We start from the raw sequence: 24882 nt of genomic DNA, 5'->3' as shown, positions 1-24882 counted from the left end.
CTTTGTCTTTTGTAATAAAACCCTCCCTAAATCTACAACAATAAAACCTTTAGTTAGATATTTACCATGTTGGAAGTGGTAGAGGAACTGTAGCATGAGATATTTTTGCTGGATTTTCTAGGTGTAGAAGTACTAGATCCAGATCATAAATGCCAATAATACCATCTATTCTGATATACTGGTCATAAGGACCCAGAATATTCAGGCTGAAATTACTCTTTCCAAACCACGAACTAAGATGCACCTTTGAGCTGAAAAATAAACAAACAACCAATTATTTATTATAATCCTATTTTGATGTAATGGAAATTAAATATACCAATATAATTTAATAGTAATTTTTTCATTTCTAACCAAGGGATTTCAAAACCATTGTTACTTCTTCCCATTTAGACCATTTTTTACTAGAATCATTGCCTACTATTCATATTGTTTTTAGAGTGAAACTATTTAAACATTAAAATCTGTACTACTACAACTCATGAAGGGTCAAGGATTCAGTACTTTGTAAAGAACTGAAGTACTGCTACCAGACCAACTGTTATGCAAGGAGGTGATTTGGTCAGAGTCACGCTCAACTGCCAGATTTTTACTAATTTATGAGGCTGGGTGGACTCCAGGAGGGCTCCAGAACCGTTGGTTGACTCACGGCTAGTGAAAAAACTAGGGTTGACTATTTTAAATGAACATAAAATCAATGCACAATAAAGGCCTCCATTTTAAGTACATATTGGGCACCTGAGGTTGTACAGTGAGGGACGAAATTTCTTTTGATAGTTAATTCAATTTTTTAAGCTCTTTTACAACCCACTTATCTCTGGAATTTCCAATGGAAACAGAAAAGATTCTCAAAGAAAATCTAATTTTAAAAACAATTTTATATAAGTTATTTTACCGATCTGACTTGTGCTTGAAGACATAAGAAGCCAAAAAAACCAATATCGATTTTTTTATACTTTGGGTACATCTAAATCAAACAAACATAAAATACAAAATTATTTCCAAATTTAACATTCCTTCATCATAATTCGAGTTTCCTAGGTTGGCCGAGGATAATAAAATGTTTGTCATAGTGATAGATTCTCAAGATGACAGATTATCAATTATAATGATAGATTCTTACTATAAATTGAATTCTTAGGTAATTTGGTTCTTTATGTTTTTTGTGTTCACAACAGTGAAATATTGTTTATGATTTTTGTTCATTTACATCTACAGAATACGAATCCGGGAAATGAACAATATAAAATTTATTTAAAATTATTAAGTTGATAAAACCACTAAGAAAAAATTCATTGACCATAACGAAGATCAACTAAAAAATTTTAATTTAGCAATTTTCATAGGAGTCAAAATAAAAAGTGTTAAATGAATTTTTTAACATCCTGTATATTCAAATAGACAGAGAGGTTCTTCAACAAGTATTTCTTTAAAAAATATTAATACCATTATGATAGTAAAGGTGACTAGGATTGATATTAAATTGAGTATTATATCAAATTATGAATCAATTTTAACATTAACAATAAAACAGGGTATCTCATATTATCCTTTTTAATTTAATTAACATTATTCAAGAAGAAAATATTTTTAATTAGCATTCTTTTCTTTTTTTTTCCTGACCCCTATGCATGAAAGATAAGTAACAAGACTAAAATAGAGTTGAAGCTAGGGCCTTCTTTTGCCAAAGGCATTCTAAGGCTAGCTTTTAAGGTGTAGTGGTAGCACCAGTGGGCAGATCTCAGATGGTAAGGACCATCAGTAGCTCAGGGAGTTGAGGGGTAGGTCTTTGCAACCTGAGAACTGCAGTGGTACCAGTTTGAATCCAGCTTGGGCGATCAACTTTTATTTCTGTGGTGGTCCCATGAGATGAAAACTTGAGCCCCACTATGGTGTTTGAATAGGGTGGTACCCTTTAGATAATGCAAATCAAAGCTAAAAATCACCTATTACAGATTTGGAATCCAATTACTTCAGTTCACCTGACAGGTAAGTTAGCTTTAATACTTCTTAGGTCGCTGAGGTAACACTATGATATTGTATGTTTTAAATTATAAATAAATTTCATAATTTAGTTAATAGTAGGTACAGTAGTTTTATGAACGAATTTCAAGAAATAAAAATAAGAAACATATTTTTAAGAATTATTTTGATATTTGAAATGAATATATTAAGTATACTCATTGAAAAAGAGTGAAGAATGAGGTGCCAGCAGCCAATCAGGTGATATCAAAGCAGCAAGAGCAACAGGCATGGCATCAATAAAAAGAGGAGCGGTCCAAGATAAATTTTCAGGAGACGAACAAGATACCAGTATTCCCTGGCATATGGTTCCATCTTTATTAGTTGGATTTTCATGAACTTCTACAGTTTTACTTAGAAAACTCCTAAATAATAAGAACATTTTTCTTTGGTAATCTAACATAAATAAAACTTAAACTAATTAATAAACGAGGAATAATAAAGCAACAATGAAAGTTCACTGATTGGTCAGCCTGAAACGATATGTTCATTTGTAATTCAAAACATTAATAGAAAATTCTTTAGTCGCCCAGTGTAAAGAGGGTTTTTGATATTTTAACTTTTGTCATCTTTTTTTTCCTTATGGACACAAATAAAACAGGCCATCATTATGAACTTTCAATAAAAATATATAGTTAAAAAATACAACCCTATATAATTATGAATAATGATTTATTATAAATAAATACATTGTATTGTATTATTATATTTATAGTATAAAATGTTATACAATACATTAATCATACATAAATTATATTATAATATATATTACTATATTTTTTACAGTTAGGTCTAATTTGTCATTAAGAAGAAGATAATTGACCTAACAATTGTATATGATGCATACACCCATACAGCTAGGGTGGCTAAAAGAGTCAAAATATTTACAGCAAATATTTAAACATAGGGCCAGGCAAACAGAATAATCTACCTTATGGATAGGTCAACAATCCATACGGAAAAGCACACAGATATTATCAATTACATTTTCATTTCAAAAATAATTATATTGGAAGAATTATAGTTAACCATGTACTACAAATTGTAAGGTGATGGTCCTGGTGGTGGTCAATGAAGGTACAAAATATTTTTAAAAAAATAAATAGTTTGTTAAAAATATTTTGTACCTTTATTGACTATCTTCCTAAAAAAATAATTACACTCTCATGATCATATTATTTTTTTTTCTTACCCCCTTTATTATAAATAACAATATTAATATATATCTAAGTATATACAAACGTAACTGGTGCCCTTCCTTTACCATATGGCATTATAAGGGGTTGGGCTGGATCCGCTGAAGGCGGGCGTTCCAATAGGGACAATGCTTTGCCACCTCCCGGGTCTTGGTGGAGGGGCGACCTCTCTGAACAGCGGGTTTTTGAACAGCGATCACATTTTATATTTATATAATTATTATATTATTATTATTACATTATATCATATTTTATAAAGTGCATAGCCCACTTTGGCTTACTACAACTTTTATATTTTTTTAGGAATGAACAAAAAAAAATTAATTTATGTGATAGGTATACTTTTTATTCAGATATTTGAAATTTAAAAAAATAAACCACTTAAAAAGTAGCATAATCTAAGGCCATATAGTCTGAGGTAACAGCCACTGATGGCTAAATGGCGATTTTTTTTTAGATTCTAGGTGCCATAAAATGTAAGAACCGTAATTTTGAGAGGAGGAAGGATACATTATTTTTTCATGGTTGGTTAGAAACGCCTATTATTGAAAATAAAAATCAAAAAAACAATTTGAAATATATGTAGGTAGCATCTTTTAATGCCCTAAATGGATGAAAACTCAAGCAGTTCAATAAACAATCATTAAGGCAAACACAATAATGATGCAAAAACAATAATGATATTATTTTATAATAATAATGGTATTATTAATGATGATAATAAAGTAATTTTTAAAAGAAATAAGCCCAAACTGGCCATGTATCTCAGAGGGCATTACACTTCTGTTCTCGTATCAAGTGATGTAGGCATCATCTCATAATAAATCCTAGAACCCCATACTTCTCACCTCTCTCAAGAAGTACTTTGGTAGTTATCAAAATTCTCTATATTGTCAGTACTTTTTGCCCTTTACCTAGCATACTATAGAAATCCTAGTTCTAATTCTCTTACCAAGCATACTTTTTATCAATGACACAATAACATTACCTCTGATGAGTAAGTTTCAGGAATGAATGAAGTGAATGAAATAATGATAGCAATTAAAAATATACTATTGAGAATAAGAAAAAAATTATAAAAGTTAATAAAATTCATAAAACAAACATGGTAACTTTTTATTTTAAAATTAATAGGCTTCTAATCAAATATAAAATAATAACAAATAAATTTTGATTTATATTTACCTGAATCCTAAAGATCTACAAATAGTTGATGCTCTATCCACTGGATTATAATCATTACAAACACTCTTCCATGATCCTTTCTGGAATTCTACAGCTGTTCCATTCATTAATAAAATTGGCTTTCCGGTAATATCAAAAGTTAATTCATTATTAATCAAAGCATCTGAAATTTTTTAATTAATTAAATATTTTTATAAAAAGTAATTCAGTAGAATAAATTATCCTAAGAAGAAGGTAAATTAGATTCTCCATAAACCAATCTTGTTGGTTCAGATAAACTGGATAAAGAAAAATGCATAATAATATAATTAACTAGGAAGGCAAGAATTTCATTTGATTGATCCAGGTGAGGTAGGTTTCATGAAGCCCTATTATTTTTTGTGTTTTAAAATTATTTAGACCAACATTTTATAATTGTACATCTACAGCATAAAGAGAACTAACAATAATAATTTCAACTTTATAGGCATTTCGCCTGTGCCTCGCACTAAAATTAAAAATGTTAAAACTAATTGAAAGTTCTGTCTCCCAATTTTAAATGAAATAAAACATATTATGAGAACAATTACATTTAAAATATTAAAAAATATAAATCTATAAAATTTGATGCATTGATCAAATAAATTAATTCTATGAGAAGGGGTAAACAAATTAACATTGCTAATGTATGCTGATGTTATTGGTCATTTTTTATATATGGTTTCAGTATATATCACAGTCATAATGTATTTTTTTATAATCATTTAATTATTTTTAGTAAAAAAATTACTTTGAAGTTCACACTTAACTTCTTAAGCAAATTAACTTAAAAGCATCGTGTTAGCAGATAAATAACATAGACGAAGATGAGATAATTATGAACTTACTGATTCTGGTTCAGTTTTCTGCAATTAATTCCTGTAAATCAATTTCTCATTCTTAAAAATTAAAATGCATAAGAAATTATATAATTATAAAAAGATAAAACACATTTGTTATTTTTTAGTATATTAAATAGATCTATTGTGATCATTTAAATATTAAAGTAAAACACTTAGATTTGTAGATCAGTGGGATGTTATGGTCAGAGGACTGTAGCCAAGAGAGCATTACTGAATCAATATAATACCCACCTTATGAAAATATAAACTTAAGGTTACTTTTGAGGTACTTTGAATGCCCACAGCCAAACCTCTTTGTCACAGAAGAATCAACAGTATGACAAATGGATCAAACAGGTTATCCCACCACCAAGATTATTAATTACTGAGCAAGAATAATAATATGATGGAAACAAAATTTGGTTACTAATGTCATTACATTATTGTGTTAAATTTGTTCAATATGCCTGATGTTACTTACAACAACCCTTTTCGTCTTCGCCATGGTAGCAGTCTCGGTTTCTGTCACATCGTTTTTCAAATGATATGCATTTATCAGTGTTGTAGCAATAAAATTCTTTATCTGAACACTTTACTGAAATAAAAAATTTGTTTAGATAAAATAAAAAATAGAACCCGATAACATAAATGATATTAGGAAACCTGAACAATCTTTTTCGTCTGTTAAATCATGACAATCAATTTTTCCATCGCAAATTAGAATAGGAGATAAATTCATCAGTTTATCACGACACGTACAAAATTTTTCATCGCTCCCATCTTCACAATCAACAATGCCATCACAAAGTCTGGATGCCAATATTCGTTGATTCAGCCTAGAAGTCAAATAACAATATGCAGATGAAAAAAAAAATTAACAACTTTGAAATATGTTTTTAACGATTCAAAAATAGGCAGCAGTGCTTCTATTCTATGGTCTGAGCAGTTTTTAGTAACCAAAGCATACATTTATTTTTTCTAAAACTAAAGTAAAGAAAAATAAGATAGTATTATTCCAATTAATGTAATTGTACTGTAAGAATGCTATTCAAAGCTAAAATTGTTAACATAATTTCATCCTTTCACTGGAACACAGGAAGGTACTCACAGAGGAAGTAATCTCAGCACTAGGGATAAAGGCATTATTACTGTTGTGATGACATCTCTCAGTGGTATAATTTGAGGCCTCAATATGATTCAGATTGAACAAAGCCATCAGGAAAATTATAACAAATTTTAGTAATAATAATAGAAGATACAATAAAGTGTTAAAAAACTCGGGAGGATAATTTTCATGGGTGTTAAAATGATGACACTTCAAATAAACTGTCAAAGAAAAAGAAGTTCTTTATAATAGTTAAGTAAATATAATTAATTATTGATAACTTACTGTTCACATGAATATATTTGTGTTAGATTCAAAGGCTTTAGTTGTTGAGAGTGTAATTCAGCCTCCTCTGTTGTGTGGTAAGGAGTTTCTGTTGTTGTTTCCAAGATGTCATCCTCAGATGTGGAGGTGCTTTCTTTTGTTTTTTCAAAGAATGTATCTTCTGATACCGAAGTATTTTCTGTTATCAGATCTGAATCAGTGCTTGTATCACTCACCAATACATGGCTGGGTGTCACAGAATCACTTGCTTCCTTAGTTCTACTTAAATTCGTATAAGTAGAAGAATTGTTAACATTTTTATTAATTCCAATGCTTGCTACCCTTAGGAAACCATCACAATTTTCTTCATCTTCTATGCTCAAACAATCAATATGTTTATCACAATGATACCTAGTAAATAAATAATGTTAATCACTCTTAAGGAAAAAATTGGGTAGTAAATATTAAATTTTTTACAGAAAAAAAAACTTCAGCTATCATATACCTTAGAGGTAAATTATAAACAAAAAAAATTTAAAGCAATTAAGTTTAATTGATGAGATGATTATGATTTATAAATAATCCTTTTCTTGATTATTTAGAAAATGATTAAATTTTTGATGCCAGTTACTATAAATTTAAAACATTTCTAGTTAAGGTGTTTTAGTTCTGATGAAAAATAATAAATAACTTCAACAGCATATGAAACTCTGAGTATCTTCCATTTTTGGTTTTGGGTTTTAATTAACCCAACTTATTTATATTACTATTTAATTAATTAAAATTAATATCTACATTACTCTTTACTAATATGAATTTAAAAATCTTACTCGGTAGGAAGACAAATTCCTGTGTTGCAGACTAAACCAGGACATGTTTTCTGGCTTGACCTAACTGCACTTCTTGGCCACTCTGAAACATGATAATTGTATAAAATATCATTATTTTTTATAAAAGAATGATTTTTGTTGAACGCGAGGGTGGTGGACACAAATAAAATGTTTTTACTGTTATTACTGTTTTAATAGTTACGGTGAAATGACATAAAACGCTCTTATTGTAGTGAGAATGAACACAACACACACAAAACAATGGCTTGCTGGTAACTTATGACTGACTTAAAAAACCGTTGCAAGCCGATACAATCGATATATTCACAGTTTGCCACAGAGCAACATGTAAACAATAAAAAATGAATTTTTACATCTCACTTTAACAATTTTTACTTTATTCCAAAATGGTCAGCCATTTTACTTCTAAAACTAACTCTCTCTTCCTCCCCCACCCAGAATTGGGCTTATCATACCTTTAAAGCATTTACAAATAATGAATAGAGCAGTGTTCGATAAACAAAAATTCACTTATTGTAAATTTTTTTAACAAAAATTAACTTATTGCAGCACTGTAAAATTGGGAATCGTAACTTTTAGAGACAAATTTATGATTCTTGGAAAAATTCAGTTTCTCCAAACAATAACAATAATTTCTGAAAACTACAATAATTTAGGATTTAGAAAAAAATCAACAAGGTTTTATGTGGAAAGGAATATTTTTAAAAAATCTTCCAAGCAAAAATCATAATTTTTCCTTAAATGTCACATATCACCTTCATCCATTCATATCAATAACTAAATAACTAATCACTGTTCAAAAATCTCTGTTAAACTGATATGAACATAATGTTTTTCTTTTTGCTTACTAACTTTGGAACAGATGCTCTATAATAATATACTAATAACCATTATGTATTTGTAGTATATTTATGGAAGCTTTTCTCCAGGAATAAGGCAAGGAGCATGCAGGGTGAATTGAAAAATCAGTTTTATGTTTTTTCATATTGTTACAAAATAGGGAGAAAAAGAAAAGATGAAAAATTAAATCAAATGGATTTGTGTTATCTGGTCATGAATGGAATCTAAAGATGGAATTTTCACTAAGATAATTATCTGAATTATTAAACTTGTCAGAATTTTAATGTAATACCATTAATAAATTGTTATTTGAAGCCATTAAGAATTATAAGTAGAATGGTTTACATCTGTAAGGTTCTTCTACTCCTATTAAATTATAAATAATTGTCAAATTTAACAAAATCCTGGGAAAATCCAAAGTTCAGGTATTGGCAGTTATTGTTTGAAAGTTTTGAGAGTATTATGTTATTTAGCACTTCCATGTTTTTGAGAGTGCTTAACATGAATTTGAGATTTGTCACCTAAATTGTTTCCAAAAATATGCAAAAAATAAATATGAAAAAGCATTAAACTTTTATCTCTCTAATACACAATTTATTCATGATGTTACGATTTGAAAACAACAAAAATGTGGTTTATCTGTCAACACCACTGTACATTAGATTCTTAAAAATAATAATTAATTAAAAAAACAATAAACAAAATAAAGTAATGTTGTCAATCAAAATTACCAAGATTTTGTAAAATCCAATCATGGAAAATGGAAACTCTAGTATAAACTCCAGGTTCTCCTTTCCTAGCGCAACCTTCACCATGACTAACAATTCCAGCAACATACCATTTATTACTGCCTAGTCTAAAACAAAAATAACAAAACTTATCAAAAAGAGTAATAATAATTATTTTTTCATTGTGACATTGATGACAAGATCCATGAGAAAGGTAGCATTTTTATTTTTAATGAAATAGTTTATGGATGTAAAAACAAATTTAAATAATTCATATAATACTAATTTAAAAATTAAAAAAGTAAATACAAAAATAAACATAGAAAAATTTCTTTACTTAGATTAGGGAGGACTAGTTATAGAAATAATAAAATAATAGTGATACATAAAAACCAAGAGAATCGGGACAGTTAATAAACAGATATATTAATGCAGTTCATAAATTTTGAAGATCAAATGGGTTCGATATAAACCTTAAAGCACTGAAAATTTTTGGGTTATATTTATTCAGCAAGTATTTAAAAATGGAAACATTCTATAAACTTGTCTCAGTGATTTTGACATTAAGTTTGTAGTCTGATTTTTCCAAATAGTCACGTATTTCAACATCAAAAGTAAGACAATTTTTTAGCTTATCATACATTGTTGATTTTTGGCGACCACCTGATTGTATTTCTGCTAGCTTTATGAAAAATACAATGAATGGTATTCTCTTTTAGGAAAATTACTTTTTAGATAAAAAACAAATTGAAAAGATATAATTTTTCTAAAAGATAGAACCTTTAATTGTATTGTTTCTAAAGTTAGTGAAAATATACTTGGTATCACTGTGAAGTAAGCCTTTGACATTTTCTGTCTTTATTTTAGACACTTACCTAAAATTTTCAGGTGCTGAACAATAAATAAAATTACATATTTGGATAGATTGGTATTGGTACTTCAATAAATATTAAGAATAAAATGGCTAATTGTGTCAATCGGAAACTACAACTTTCTGGAATGGGAAGTCTCGGACTCTAGCTACAATGCTCTAAGCCATCATGGCCTCACATGTTTGGATAGTATTGATAAGACTGTAAAAAAAAAATATTAAAATTCTAAATAATAGTATTTTCTAATTAAACTGACCTGCATAAAAGTGGACCACCACTATCACCTTGACAAGTATCTCTACCGCCTTCAGAATATCCAGCACAAATTTCATTCCCAAGCCTATCTACTGCATATTTACAGTCTGGCCATATTGGAACACTTACTTCTTTGAGATGATCCGCTGTTAACAGAAAAAAAACTCAAAATAATACTCCTGATATTATATATAGGGTGTCCTTTTTAGATGGCCTGGCTGAATTTCTCTTGATGATGGGATAATGCTATGAAAAAATAAATGAAAAATATGTATTTGATCTTTTTCAGCCTAGTTTAAGATTCTAACCTGTTTTAAAAAAAACATACGCGGTGTCTCAGACCCAACACAACTTTAAAATTTCAAATGGGAACTTATGTCTTCCAATACATCATTTAATATATTTTTTGAACTGAAATCAATGGTGCAACCAGATTTTAAATTGGTCAATAAATTACAAAGTTAAAGAAAAATAATAATTTTGTTTTGGTATCTACATAATCTTTTAAATTTTTTTTGAAACAGGATAAATTTCCTCACTTTATATTTATTATCATATTAGCTCAAATTCATAAGAAAAATTTTGTTTTAAAGATGTAGTGAAGGATTAGAAATAAGCCTCTGGACAATTTGCGAATGAGATAAGATGTTTACATTTTTTCTCATTGTTTAACCAAAAGGTCTTATGATAGCAAATTTTAATCCCTGAAAACAAACAACTTATATAACAATACCAAAAACAATGCTGTGTGCCTAGTTAATATTAAGTAGTCAGTTAGAATGAACCGATGGGTGCAGTATTCCTGTAAGCAAAAACTGACATGTACAATTGTTTTATTAAAAATAGTCGTATTGTTTGCCATGCAGACGTGTTGTATTCCCAGAAATTTCCCGATCATCCCCAAGTGAACCACAAAACATTTATGCATGTCTACCAAGAAACTGGCAGCGCAATTTCAACCAGGAATTATATATTTTACTGTATGTCATAGAAAATTCATATTCTTCTCTTCAAAATTATGGAAGGATTTTAGGTTTTTCAAAGAACAAAATTAGGGATATGCTCCGAACTTATAATTTTAAACTCTTATCGCTCTTATCTTGTTCAGGGGCTGTGGTTCTCAGATTATGACAGGCATCTAATGTTCCTTGCACATATGTCAATTGCAGGAGTTCAGGAAAACATTCTACCATATATCTTGTGGACTGACAAATCAAAGTTCACCACAAACAGTCTGTTGAATCCTTGGAATTTTTGAACGTGGGCAGGAAAATCCCAGAATATCATATTCTTGTCGCCACCAGGTGGTTCACAGCATCAATATTTGGTGCGGCCTTCTTGGAAATAAATTAATTTGTTCTTATTTCTACCAAAATAATTTAAAAGGAGCTCAATTTCTAAATTATAGAGAGAGGAATCACCTACTTTACTAGATGTTCTTCTTGAGCATTAAAGAAGAATTTTTTTTTTAAAACTTTGTCCCATAACTTTGTATTTCACCTAACATCTTTTATTGTTTTAATTTTTTACAATTGTATTTATCTATTTATCCATTTTAATTAAATATTGTCATTTATTTACCGATTTTATGTGTCATTTAGTAAAAACTTTGTTTGTACATTATTATTTAAAAGGGATTTGAACAGATAATTTCTAAGATCTATTGGTTAAAAAAACAAATTATTAAAAAAAAAAATAATTTTTATGGATATTATGCAGCTATGACAATTTTGGAGTGATTGTGATCGTGTGTGACATTTATGTTTAGAGATGATAATGAGCCGTTATTAATTCTCTCTCTTTTGATTATGTTTACTGCCATTCCAATAGATTTAAAATCGTTTCGTATGCTATAAAATATGACCATAGAAACATGCAGTTTTCAGTTTCAAATGTCAAAGGTTATAATCTCCATCTTCAGAAAAATTTATAACCTTACATACATATATCTCTCATCACTCATTAAATTTACACAGTCACAAATAAATGAAATACATATAAGTTTTTTACTATATTTTATTTATTGATTGATGATTTAAGACTATTATATTTTTATTTATTTATGACAAGCCTTTTTATTAATTCATAAAATGAATCATGAAATATTTATGTTAATAAATACTCACGATCAGGCCCATGTTCATAAATAGCTCCCCAACCAATAGCAGTGCAAATAATCCCAGCAGGTGGGAGAATAGGATCAGGTGGTGGCAAGCATGCTGGTAGGACCCAACGGTTAAACTTCAGCTTGGAAGAAAGTCCTATTAGGGCAATATCACTGCTCAATTTTGTCCTAAAAATTGAAAACATAATTATTAATGTCTTATGACAATTATGATTCAAAATGTAGAAGTTCATTAGCAACATAAGACATACCCACAATGAACATAAAACTTAAAATTAAGGGTATGATTAAAAATAGATCGGTGAAGGTAAATAAAATATAATTTGTGAAACAAGTATACATGATAGATTTTTATTTTGTTGACATTCTAATTCACATCATTTGTTAGGCAAAAAAAGGAACATAAATTACCTGGGCAGAATTTCCTGAGGGTGGTGGGCACTGTCTATCAAGTAAATTCGATACACCCAATCGATAATTATGATTTAAATGAGAATGTTTTTAATAAATAAAATTTTAAAATACAATTAATTTATTAAAGACGTAATTGTGGAAATTTGTTATAAATATATCTAAAAGTAACAAGTATTAAAAAGATATGTATTGTAATATGCTCCTTTTGTAGTAAATAGTATATTTTGATGTATAAAGGGTTTTTAATATGTTTTCTTTTACGTATCATTTTAAGATTGTTCATTTGTTTTGTTTATCCAAAAAGCAAGCTAACCAAGTTTCATTGTTTATAATAACTTCGTGATTCCAAACAAAGCCAAGATGGCGGTACGTAGAATCAAGGCCACATTAAGCAGACTCAGATATCATAAAAACTATTTTAACTCATCCCCTCATAATTGAAAATATAGGAAATTAAAGGAAAAATAGAAATCAAGAAATAATGCTAATGAATAATATTCAGAAAGTAAATCATTTGGAAAAATCCCTAACTGTTGTGGGACAATGGATGTTTACATGTAACCTCAAGGCAGGTTTTGTTTTGGAAGGGAAGTGTTAGTTCTGTTGGTGGCGCCAAGGAGAGAGGAGTATGAAGAGGTGGTCGTCAGTTTCTGTCAAGAAGGAAGCCATATTTGATGCTAGGACAGGACAATAAGATGAAGAACAAAGAACATCAAGGATCTCAAAAGGAAGACCGTGAGCTTGGTTAGTTTTGTATGCATAAAGTTAGATACAAATGTAAAATAGATTTTAATTTAAATTAAGAGAAATTATTGTATCTGTATTCTGATTGTCTAGCAACCACACGCCCTGAGATTAAGAGTCTCTCTCTTTCTTTTAATATAATAAAATTATATTATCTATTTTATATCAAAGTTCTTAATTTGAACCCAAGTTATCCTTTATATTTGAAAAAAGGCATAAAACTAGCAAAGATTCTTTTTATTTTATTTTTTATATTTTTATAATTATTACAGTATATATATTTTTTTAAAGATGGTCAGGACTGCAGTCAAGAAGGTAAAAAAATAGTTATCAACTATTAATTTATTTGCTACCGACGTTTCAATCCACAACGTAAGTCTTTATCAGAAGTTGTAAACAAAGACCTCTCAACTGTGTCAACTTTTTTATTATTTTAGAGTAGAGAAACAAATCAGTGTACTGTTCCATTATTATAAAATATGTAAGCCTCATTATAAAGTAAATGGTTTAATAACTTTAATAATAAGTTTTAATAAATACTTGTCATAAGCTTCATGAATGATGACTTCGGTTACTTTTCGAATTTGCAACTGAGGTGAATAAGACATTCTTCTTAATATTCCAGCATGAACTTCAAAATAATGATCCTGAAACCTATATTAATTGGCTCAAAAATAATATTTAAAAAAAGACTGAATAATAATACTAATTTTCTACAACAGATTTCAAAGTCAATTATACTTTTTTTTAAATAAGAACGTTTGTTATTACCTAGTAAGAAGGTTTATTGAAATAAAAAAAATTACTCAGAGCTAAAATACAACAGCAATAATTAAAAAAATATATACTTGAGTATTTACAAATAATACATACATATTTACCTTTCCATGCAATGGGCAGCGGTAAGAACCACTTCAGGCTTAAGAATTGTTCCACCGCAGTGAAAATTTCCATCTTTATAAATAACTACGAGCCAAGGCCAAGATCCAGGTTCACTTTGTCTCCCTCCTACAACTCTGGCTTCTTCTTCTCTTTTAGTTCTGTTATCTAAAATAAATTAGATAATTCACAAGTTTGGTATAATATTGAATCCCAAGTTACAGAACAGAAAAATTGTAAGTCAAAAAGTTGTTAAAGGAAATTCAAAGAAACAGAAACATTGAGAAAAGGAGAATAGAAAATGAGAAGAAAAATTACTCAAATAAGTTTCTAAATCCATAGGTTGCATACAATTATGTTGATATTTAATAATACCTGAGAATCAATATAAAAAATAGTAAATGACTAAGAATGATGGTTTTTTATGGCTGAAAAGATTAATCTAAATTAAGTTTTTATTTTCTAAATAAAGTGTTAATGACAACCAAATTACATTGTTAATATTACAAAGCTTTGAAGGATCCAAATAATCTATTTTCATGATTTAATCATTTACTAATGAATGTATTTAAGATTAATACATTAAAAAGTGTATTTCAAATAAATTTCAAGCAATGGTCTGCAGAACATAATTATTTTATCCTAAATAGAATAATAGATAATAAATAGTTTGTATCATTGACCACTACTTTTTTTTCTTTTTTCTTTCAGTACAATATTGGAGTCACATTAAAAATAAAATTTTTGTGAAGTTAAATGAATAAAAACTTTAAATTCTGTAAATTAAGCATTAATGTTCAATGATCAAGTTTATAAAAGATATTACAAAATTCCAAAGTACCAGTTGAGAAAGCATTGGATCATGTTGAGGATTCTGTAAAATGATTTGAAATTCATGTATAAAACTTTTAACAAAAAATTAGATGTTACCTTCTTCGTAGGCAAGAAGAAAAGGCGAAAAATGGTAATTGAGATAATAATCTGAAGGTTGGTTTTCATAATCAATATGCTCATATTCTGGAATGTCATCAGTAACACTAAATGGGTAATTATTTTCATCGTTTTGAGGATAAAATGATTCCAAAAAATAATCAGGATGAGGAGGAGTGTTTGTATCAATCGGAGAGTATTCAATATGATTATACAGCTCATTTCCATACTGAGGAGCAAGTCCTTGTGTATCTGAATTATGAAGAGAACCATGATAATCAGAAGGAATTTGGTAAGAGTCAATGCTTGAAGATGCCTTATCCTCAGATCTTTCATTTTGTGAGTAATATGGAAAGTTATTGTAGGTGTTGGGATCCCGGTAATACATCCAGGAATCTTGAGTAGGGTCTGTTTTTGAAATATCTTTCTCTCCTTTTCTCTTATGGTTTATGTCTTTTACTCCCATATACGGCTGGACTAGAGGGCCCCAAAATCGTTTATAATATTTTTTCTTATCAAAAATTGATATAGAATTTAAAAAATCCTTGACAAAATCATGAGCTTCATTAGCTGATCTAAATTGAGGTTCTTCTTCACCAGGATGAGGATCTACCCAGTATTGTTCACGAGGAAAAGTTTGAGATCTTTGATTTCTTTTCAAATGGGAGGATACAGTTCTTACTCCACATTCAGGCATCGGACATTCAACCCATAATGCTGCTCCTTCAGCACCTGGGCAGAGATGAACTTGTTCAATTCCAGATTCGTTCTCATTCACTAACAAAGGAGGGTGTTCTCTAAGAGTAATGTAACTTTCTTGAGGTGACCTGCAAATAAACAAACATATTCATCTTCAGAACAGTTATTTAAACAAATATTTTTGTCCTTTATTTAAATAATAGTTGTGCCCTTTGCAATCACCAACACACATGCAACATTGTTTTCTCAGTTATTCAGGATCACTCTGGCTCAAGGCCATGACCTGACACAGTTTCTTTAATAGGTTAACTATAAAAACAAATATTTTTAAAGATAAAGTCATGCATCAGTTTTTTTTAAAAATAAATACCTTTGAAGTGTACCAAATTCTGCTGAACAAGCTTGAAGCTGCCAAGACAAAGAGCTGCAAACATGATACCACGTTCCTTTCCAGTTTCTGTATAAGAATCCATTAGAATATGAGACAGTTGGGATCTAAACAGATAATTTTATATTAAACCTGTGCTATAAGTCCTCTCATTGATGGTTTCAGGTAGAAATACATAAATTAGGAGGAAGTAAATTTATTACTCAAAATGAAAATCCCATGATAACCTGATCATGTCAAGCTTCTAATATAATAGTTAGGGAAAAAATATTTTAACTTATATAATTTTAACAGTGATATAGTTTTAAAAAGTAATATTAGTTGCTTTATTTTAGAGATTATAAAAAAAATAAATAAAAAAATTACCTATTAAATAACTCCGAAAATTGGAGAAGAAAAGTTTTTATTATAATTTAAAACAAGTACTTCCATTTGTTGTAAGCACGAAACTATATTTTAGTGGAGTGACAGAGGTCAGGAGGATTGTGTTTTGAGAATTGCCCATGAATTAGGGCCAAACTTCACAAATAAGTAAACTACATATGTAATAAGTAAAACTGTAGAGACATGTTTGTTGTCATATAATTTTATATTAAAAAATCGTGTGTACAAAGCTGTCCAAATGACATTCTTCAATCATTTTTATTGATATTTATTATATATTTAGATGTTTATTACATACTAGGAGTAAATCTAGTTTTTATCTTGAAATTGTTGATTAGTTGGGACATACAAGAGAAAATATTTTAATACCATATGTGCTTGCTCTTCTTCTGTTATAATTAAACAATCAACTTCATCTCTACCATTTGGACAATCCCTGATACCGTCACAGCGATGTTTAAGTGAAAGACAAGAAGGCTTTTCCTCTTCAGAAGCAGCATTATTGCAGCTAAACATATCCCTGCTGCAACCTGAGCAATGAACAGTAAACTATAAAATAAATAACTCATGTGGTGAAAATATATTAAATAATGTAACATTCAGATCTATGTTTGTAATAGCAATTGTAAAATGTAAAACTTAATAAATCATTTTAGATTTTAAACCAAAACGTAAATTGGTTTTGTTGAAATGATGAGGAAAATGCTTTAAAAGACATTATATATTTATAATAGCTACTGAAACGGTCCCACCTTCTCCTCTCTCAGGCATTATAGGTAACTCCACCAGGTGGTTTGTGAAACAAATTCAAAAGTAGAGGGTGTTAATACTATGCCAGTTTTTATTAAGTCAAGAAGCATATAAATACTGTTCTAACCTTTCTAACATAATGATAATATTTTCTACTGAGTAGGGAGCACTTATTTTCATAACAATCAGCCACATTGTTCCATAATGGGATAAACTTGTAATTCTAGAGCAGAATGTACTTCTTCAAAACTGGACCAACAAATTTTGGTACCAAGTAATTTTATGATGAAAAATAATAAGTATTTTCGCCATGACTACTTTCACCTATTTTTTTTGTATACAAATAAATTTTATGACTACTATAGATAGAAAATTTACCAAAACATTCAAGTTCATCTTCTCCTAAGGGACAATCAAAGTACCCGTCGCACAATTTTTCATCTTGAATTCTATCTTTGCAAGTACATTTTGATTCATCAGAGATGTCTATACAATCTATCCTAGAATCACACCAGTTTTCTTTTTTTATACATTTTTGTTCATTTTCACAGGATATCATTCCTGGTTTACAATTCCCATCTGTAAAAAATAATTTAAATGAAACAAATTGATGTAAATTTTAATAAAAATATACTGCACATTGAAAGAAATTGGCCTATTTACTAATTAATATATGTACTTCAGAAGGGAAACCACACCTCAATAGCTTAGCATTAAACCCAGATATTTCAAAAACTCTCTGAGACGATGATAAAACAATAGAATTAGTGTTTCAGTTTTTAAAATCAAAAGATTTACTAACAAAAATATAACAATGAACAGAGGAAAAAAATAAATAAATAAATAAAATAAGAAATAATCAAATTAAAAAATAAATAAAATCAAACAAATATAAGCAAAATTAAATAAGGTATAAATGGCATTGATGCAAATGATGTTTGGCCCCTCTAAACAAAAACAAACAAATAGAAGGGAAATAAGTAATCAGGAATGGTTTACATGACTTGATAGATAGTTTCTGCGTCAGATTAACGCTTAACTGAGTACCTAATATTAATCAGGATTCAGAGGGAATGTTATACAAATGAGTGGTGCAACATTGTGATTCATTTAAGTGATTAGCATGATACTATATTTTATAAGGATGAATTATGTCTTTTTGAAAGTAATTAAAAGATTTATTGAAAATTTTATTTTTATGTTTTTTGTTGATTGTGACTATAATTTGGTTAAGTTTCATGTTCCAGACTTCAAACAGTGATCCAAATGCACACAATCAAAGCGTTCAAGGACGTGACATCTATGTACCCACTAAACTATACATACACAATACTAACAGTAAAAATATATATTTTATTTCCTTGTTTCTGTTAATTTACATACATATTTAATTACCTATAGATATTTTTTATTTTCCACTTCTTTAATTACTTTATTTTTAATAATTTTCATTTTGTATATATATTTACTAACTAGATATCCATATATATTTTATTATTTGTTCTTTCCTCTTACTTAATTTTAATACTTTTAATACTACTCTTCCCAGATAGCCTTTATCTCCTTATAATACTTAAAATGTTCATGTCTAGTTATGCATCTATAATGTTAGCTATTTTCCTATTATCTAATCATTCTATATATCCTTTTATTCATTGGTTGTTATCTTCTTTTATTATCCTTAGCCCTGATGAAGGCTAGAAATTTTGACTGAAATATTGGCACTAATAAATAAGTTTTTACTTATTTGTGTTCTTCGCTGACCGCACCCCAACCACCTTCTCTTCAAATGACAAAGTTTTTTTTTATTTGTTTATATTCATAATAATAAAAATTAAACTCCAGGTTGTACCAATCAAAGTCAAAACTCAGTGCACTGCAGATTTGGACATGAATAATTATATGAGTAATTAAACTATACTTTTAATGGAACTGTAATTACACTATGAAAACCGTTAAATGATCCAAAACATCAAAAATTTGTGGTTCTGAAGAAAAATTACACTGAAGTAATTGTAAGGTACGATTACAATGACTTCTTGATGTTAAATAATTGCAATTATAATTACAAGTAATTTAACTCATCTGTGAGTACTGTTTATTTGAACATATTTCTTATGAGCAGAAATCCTAAAAGTAAAATTAATCGATCAACACCCATAAAATTGACTTTATATTTATTCTCAGAATCTGTAAAAACATAAATATACTGTAATATGTTAATAAATCTATAAGTCAGCGATTAATTTGAAACTAGATATCATTTTCATATTTTGGAGCCATTATAAAACAGATTTTTTCCAGTTTGGTGTTAAGTATTTGTAAACACACTTATAATTACTTGTTAATTGTAGGGAAAATAATAATTACAAAAGAATGTACTCGATAATTAAAAATATTTGTAATTATAATTGAACTTCTGCAGTTCCAAATTAAAGTAATTGTAATTGTTCTTCTACAATTCCAAATCACAGTAATTGTAATTACTTTTTGTCCAACCCTGATGAAAACATACTCCCATCAAGCTCTTTCTGAACCCCTGGAGGTGCTTGTACCACACTTTGGAAAATATTGCTATAATAGATAGATTGTAATGTCTAATTGAATTTACATTTAGGCTAAAACAAGAAATCTACACTTACAAGAAATATAATTTTAATAAGACAAAGGTAGGAACTGAAATTTCGCAACTTACCATAAAAAAATGATTTTGCTGCTGTCTCATTTTGAATTTTTTTATCATCTAGCTGTTTAATTTGAGTCACTTCAGGTTCTTCAGATCTTTGTAAAGTTTCTTTTACTCCTGTTACGATTGGGAACTGATAAGTTTGAACAGGAGAGTTCGGAACCACAACATATGAGCACTGCATTATTGGACTAGTAGGTCTTGATTGAGGTTGAGTAAAAGGTAATGGTGGGATATAAAACCTAGAAAAAAAGAACTAAATTCCCTTGGAAAGACTGCTATTAGTTTTTAGTAGTTCTATAACTAAAACTGATAGCTGTAAATATAAAACAATAGCTATTAAGTTTTAGCTTATGTAAAAGATTAAATCAAAAAGTAATGCCATTAATACATAAAAATAACTTGCTCATCTAATTAATTATTAAGAACACATAATTGAATACAATATTTTGTTAGCATGAAATAAGAACTGTTTATTCACTTACTGAGGAGATGTTTGAGGCTGATATACTGATGGAAGTATTAGTGAAGAAGTGGACACAGCCTGTACAGGTTGGTGTTGAATGGGTGGTTGAGGTTGATAAGGCACCGGTAATAATATTGAGGAGTACTGTGGACTTGCAAGCTGTGTTGTCACCTGTGACTGCGGTCTGAATTGAGGCTGAGGCACTAGATATTGCTGGTTCAACACTGAATATTGAGACATCACTGGCTGTTGAATATGAAGAGGAGATTCATTTTGATTCACCGTTGTGAAGTTCGGTCGGTTGTTAACACTGCCCTGACATAAAACTTTGTTAGTGGAAAATATAATGTAATATTCAAAAATTTATTTAAAGTAAATAAAAGGAAAATTTATAGTTTTTACTTATTCTCATATCCAAAGTATAGCTTTGAAGATGATAAGGTTAAATGAAAATATTAAATAGGTATGAGAATTTTTATTTTATTATTTATAAGATTATGGACTCTTAATCTCAGGGCAGGTTTCTAGGCAATCAGAACACTTATCTTTAATAACACTTTTACAATTTTACTTAATTATATGTTGAGCTAAACTAACCAATTTATACAATCTCCTTTTGATGATTGAAGTTTCATTGTCTTCTACTATTTCACAAACAAACACTCACTAACTGTAAACAAAATATTTTGTCTTCTTTCCCAAAATGCTATTTCACACGGTCAACAAAAGATTCTCTTCACCTCCGCTCTCAGGAGACATCCTCTCACCAGGCGATCCAAAACAAAGAGTACCTTATTCTTCTCGGATGACTCTTTGATGTCTTCTTTTTCTTGACGTCCCACTGAGAGAGAGAAAAGATGTTCAGGACCTCCTGCATCCAGGAGATGTCCTCCTTCTCCCGCATAAACATCAAGTGCTCTCAAACAAAGCTTTTTCTTCCCCTTCTATAGATGTTCGTTCTCAACATCGATTGTAGCACAACAGTTTTGAGTTTTTGCTTGTGATTTTCTTTATGAATATTATTCTTTAACACTTATTCTTGACTTCTATTTTTTTTTTTAATTTACTGTAACTACAATTATGATGGCAAGTTAATAAAGTTTTTAAAATATTTGAATCTGCCCAACATGGCTGGGATTCAACTACTTTTGGACTGACGCTGCCATCTTGGCTTTTATAATGATCTTTTCCACTCGATATTTTACTGACAAAAATTGGTTAGCTTGCTTTTTTAATTTAATACAACAAATAAACAATACTGAAATGATATATAAAATAAAAACATATTAAAAACCACTAATATATAAAAAATAACTATTTACTCATAAAAGAGGATATGTATTACAATAACAAATGAGCTATTTAAAATATATATAAGAAATACCTGTGTAATACAATTTTGCTCAGTTGTTTTACAATCTACTCAGTGGAAAATTTGTAACTGACAGTTATAGAATGGTATGAAGAGCTCCAACAAAAAAGGAATGATTATAAATACCAACATTAATTATATGGAAAATAGTTGTTTATAAGGGAGAATAGTTATTTAAAAACTAAGAGTTATTAAAATGGGATGCAATAATGTTTTTCAAAACAAACAAAACCATCAGATTAAACAATTAATGAAAGTGAAAAAAATAATGTCCTTAATCAAGAGGAATAAAATTAATATATAGGTAATTTATTTTTAAAAAAAATAATTGCATGCATTTTATTTGGGATAGTGAATAATTTAACAAATACCTGTCCATAATTTAGAAACGAAACTCTTCCAGTTAATGGGTTAAAAACTGGAACCATTTGGTTTGATCCTGGAGCTGACACAGGGGAAATTACAGGAGATCCAGAAAGCGTTGGGAAGGCATATGGATTTTGTGTCGAAATTGCTGTTGGCACATGAACTTCTGGAGCCCTAGCACCAGGAGTTGCCTGTTGAAGAAATATTTCATAATTTAATTTACAATAATTAGGGAATGATGTTATACCGTTAAAAAAAAATATCAGTTCTTAATGATAATTAGTGCATGGATGTTATCAAATTTTTACTAAAAAAATTACCATGCATTCAAAAATACAAACATTGTTCTTTTAATCAGGGAGGTGTAATAAACATGTAATTAATATTTTTAAACTGAAATATGTACATTAGGAAAATATTTTCCAGTATCTACTGCATTAATAAAATAAAATAAAACGTTTCAATGACTTATGCTCAGCAGCTTGTACGTTTCATCGCTGACTCGGGAGATATTAATTCAGTCTATCTTCTATGTAGCAATTTTAGTAACAAAAGAATATTCAGCTGTTGCTTAATTTTCCTTGCTAATGGTTAGTCCGTCATCTATGGAAATATCCTTATTTCAGGGAATAAAACCAGACACTTTAAATCCTTCTGTTATATTAGTGCCATTATTATATTAGGACCATTACTTTCTCATTAAGTTACTTATGGGTGATAGGTTTAGCAAAGCTATTAAAAATTTAAAAGGAGTAGGCTTACACCAACGTTTAAAATATGGAATGGAAAATCTATAAGGTATGGTAAATGCATCAGATGGTTAAGTGATGTATCTTTCATCTGACCAGAGGTGTAATCATTTACTCCAATATCATTTTTTTTAAATATATCTACAAAAACACTATATCCATTGTAGAGAAAAAAGAAACTGAAACTGACTTTACTAACCTTAAAACTATAACTGCTATTATATATGAAAGAATGATATTAACTATATTTCATATCATGCAACAGTTTGCAGGTTAATCCAATGGTCTTTGATGCATTGTTCAATAGTCTTCATATTTAGGAGAACTAGGTATAACACCTTCCTCTTATTAAAATAAATAGATTTCAAATATGCTAAATGGTATAAATGTTAAATAGTTTCTCTCTGAGTTTTAATCTAAATAAGTACAAAGAAATATCTCAGATGGTAATAGCTGATAATTAGTTTTTTAAGGATTAATAATTTCAGGCCTTACAAAAAACTGATATTTAATCTATTATAAAAATTAATTTGAAGCCATTTTTCTACAATTAATATTTACGAATTAATATTATTCATCATAAAAGTAAATTATTACGAACTTTAAAGTAGTAATTTTCAGGTAGAACGGCAGTAGATGAATCACTGTTCCGAGCAGGCATGCAAATGTAACCCACACTTCCACCTTGCCCAGGAACCAGACGACACACAGGATGTACTTGCTGAGGAAGGGAAACTATCATTTGTTGGCTGGTCTTAACAACTTCACCAGGTCCAGATCCTGTAGCTGATGAATCTGGTCCAGTAGGAGGAATACCTTCCATGTGGTTAACTAATTGAAAATAGTTTGAGCCAGCTAAATCCTGGTCTACTGGAGAAGCTTGCAAAGGTTTATGGATGTTTGGCACAAAACCTCCACCCTGCTGTGTTCCGAGTACCGTAGGCATTTCATCAAATTCTTTGTTTTTACTATCATCATCTTTGCAAGACAAGGCAACACTCTCTATCTCCTTCTTCAAGTTTGTTAGCTGAACAATTGACATTTCAAAATCTTTTCCAATACGAACAAGTTTCTTTCGAACTTTATCACATCCACCCTTACATTTTGGATCCTCCATCAATTTCAGAATGTCTTTTTTGAGATCCTCTTTAAATTGTAATGAAGCTGTTTCTCTTTTTGTTCTTTTTTTGCCAGAACTTAGGTTATAAATTATTGTTTCATTAATATTAAGATAATCATCCGTTGGAGGCATTTGTATAGTTTTTATTTCAAATTCTGAAAAAAAAAAAAAAAAAAAGGTTAAATGTATATTCAAGCAAAACACAGATAAATCAAAACCTTCCACTATAAATAAAAACGTTTATTTACAACCAAAATAAAATTATTTATTTATTAGGGGGAGTACACCCTGCCCGCCCTTTACACATCATTTACACTCAGTTTTTCACATTCCGTTTTTATTATTCCATCTTAGATGTAAAATAAAATAGTCCACAGATGTGAAAAAACAAAGTCAATTAAATAAATATTCAATACACAATATTTAATATTTGCAATATTTTAAACAAATGATATTTATTACCTTCAATCGCACACTGATGAATTAGTAAGAAACCAGCTAGAGTGAGACATCCTGATGCAATTAATATCAGCACCTGGATGATAGTGGATGTATTATCATCTGACCTCAATTGATTGCTATCTAAATGAAAACACAGGGACCAATAATTAGGAAAAAGATCTGAAATGGTT

The 24882-nt window shown here is 29.1% G+C and overlaps 1 protein-coding gene across 1 annotated transcript in view; it reads right to left on the bottom strand.

Moving 5' to 3' along the window:
* Positions 1–24832, bottom strand: part of ndl (serine protease nudel) — a gene marked incomplete at its 5' end in the record, with an annotated part of 32721 nt that extends 7889 nt beyond the window's left edge. The window contains 21 exon segments of the mRNA XM_067052743.1: positions 66–251; positions 2181–2387; positions 4404–4566; positions 5745–5858; positions 5927–6099; positions 6654–7043; positions 7463–7544; positions 9055–9179; positions 10180–10324; positions 12305–12471; positions 14002–14115; positions 14343–14508; positions 15271–16097; positions 16340–16464; positions 17111–17271; positions 17870–18070; positions 20187–20419; positions 20663–20958; positions 22387–22572; positions 23732–24405; positions 24713–24832. Of these exon segments, the coding sequence (XP_066908844.1) occupies positions 66–251; positions 2181–2387; positions 4404–4566; positions 5745–5858; positions 5927–6099; positions 6654–7043; positions 7463–7544; positions 9055–9179; positions 10180–10324; positions 12305–12471; positions 14002–14115; positions 14343–14508; positions 15271–16097; positions 16340–16464; positions 17111–17271; positions 17870–18070; positions 20187–20419; positions 20663–20958; positions 22387–22572; positions 23732–24405; positions 24713–24832 (4855 nt within the window).
* Between the last annotated feature and the right edge of the window lie 50 nt (positions 24833–24882).

The sequence above is a fragment of the Halyomorpha halys genome, unplaced genomic scaffold (assembly GCF_000696795.3).
Source record: "Halyomorpha halys isolate HHAL.00 unplaced genomic scaffold, Hhal_1.1 Scaffold470.1, whole genome shotgun sequence".
In the NCBI taxonomy this organism is placed as follows: Eukaryota; Metazoa; Arthropoda; class Insecta; order Hemiptera; family Pentatomidae; genus Halyomorpha; species Halyomorpha halys.
This window is presented reverse-complemented; position numbering and strand designations above follow the sequence as displayed.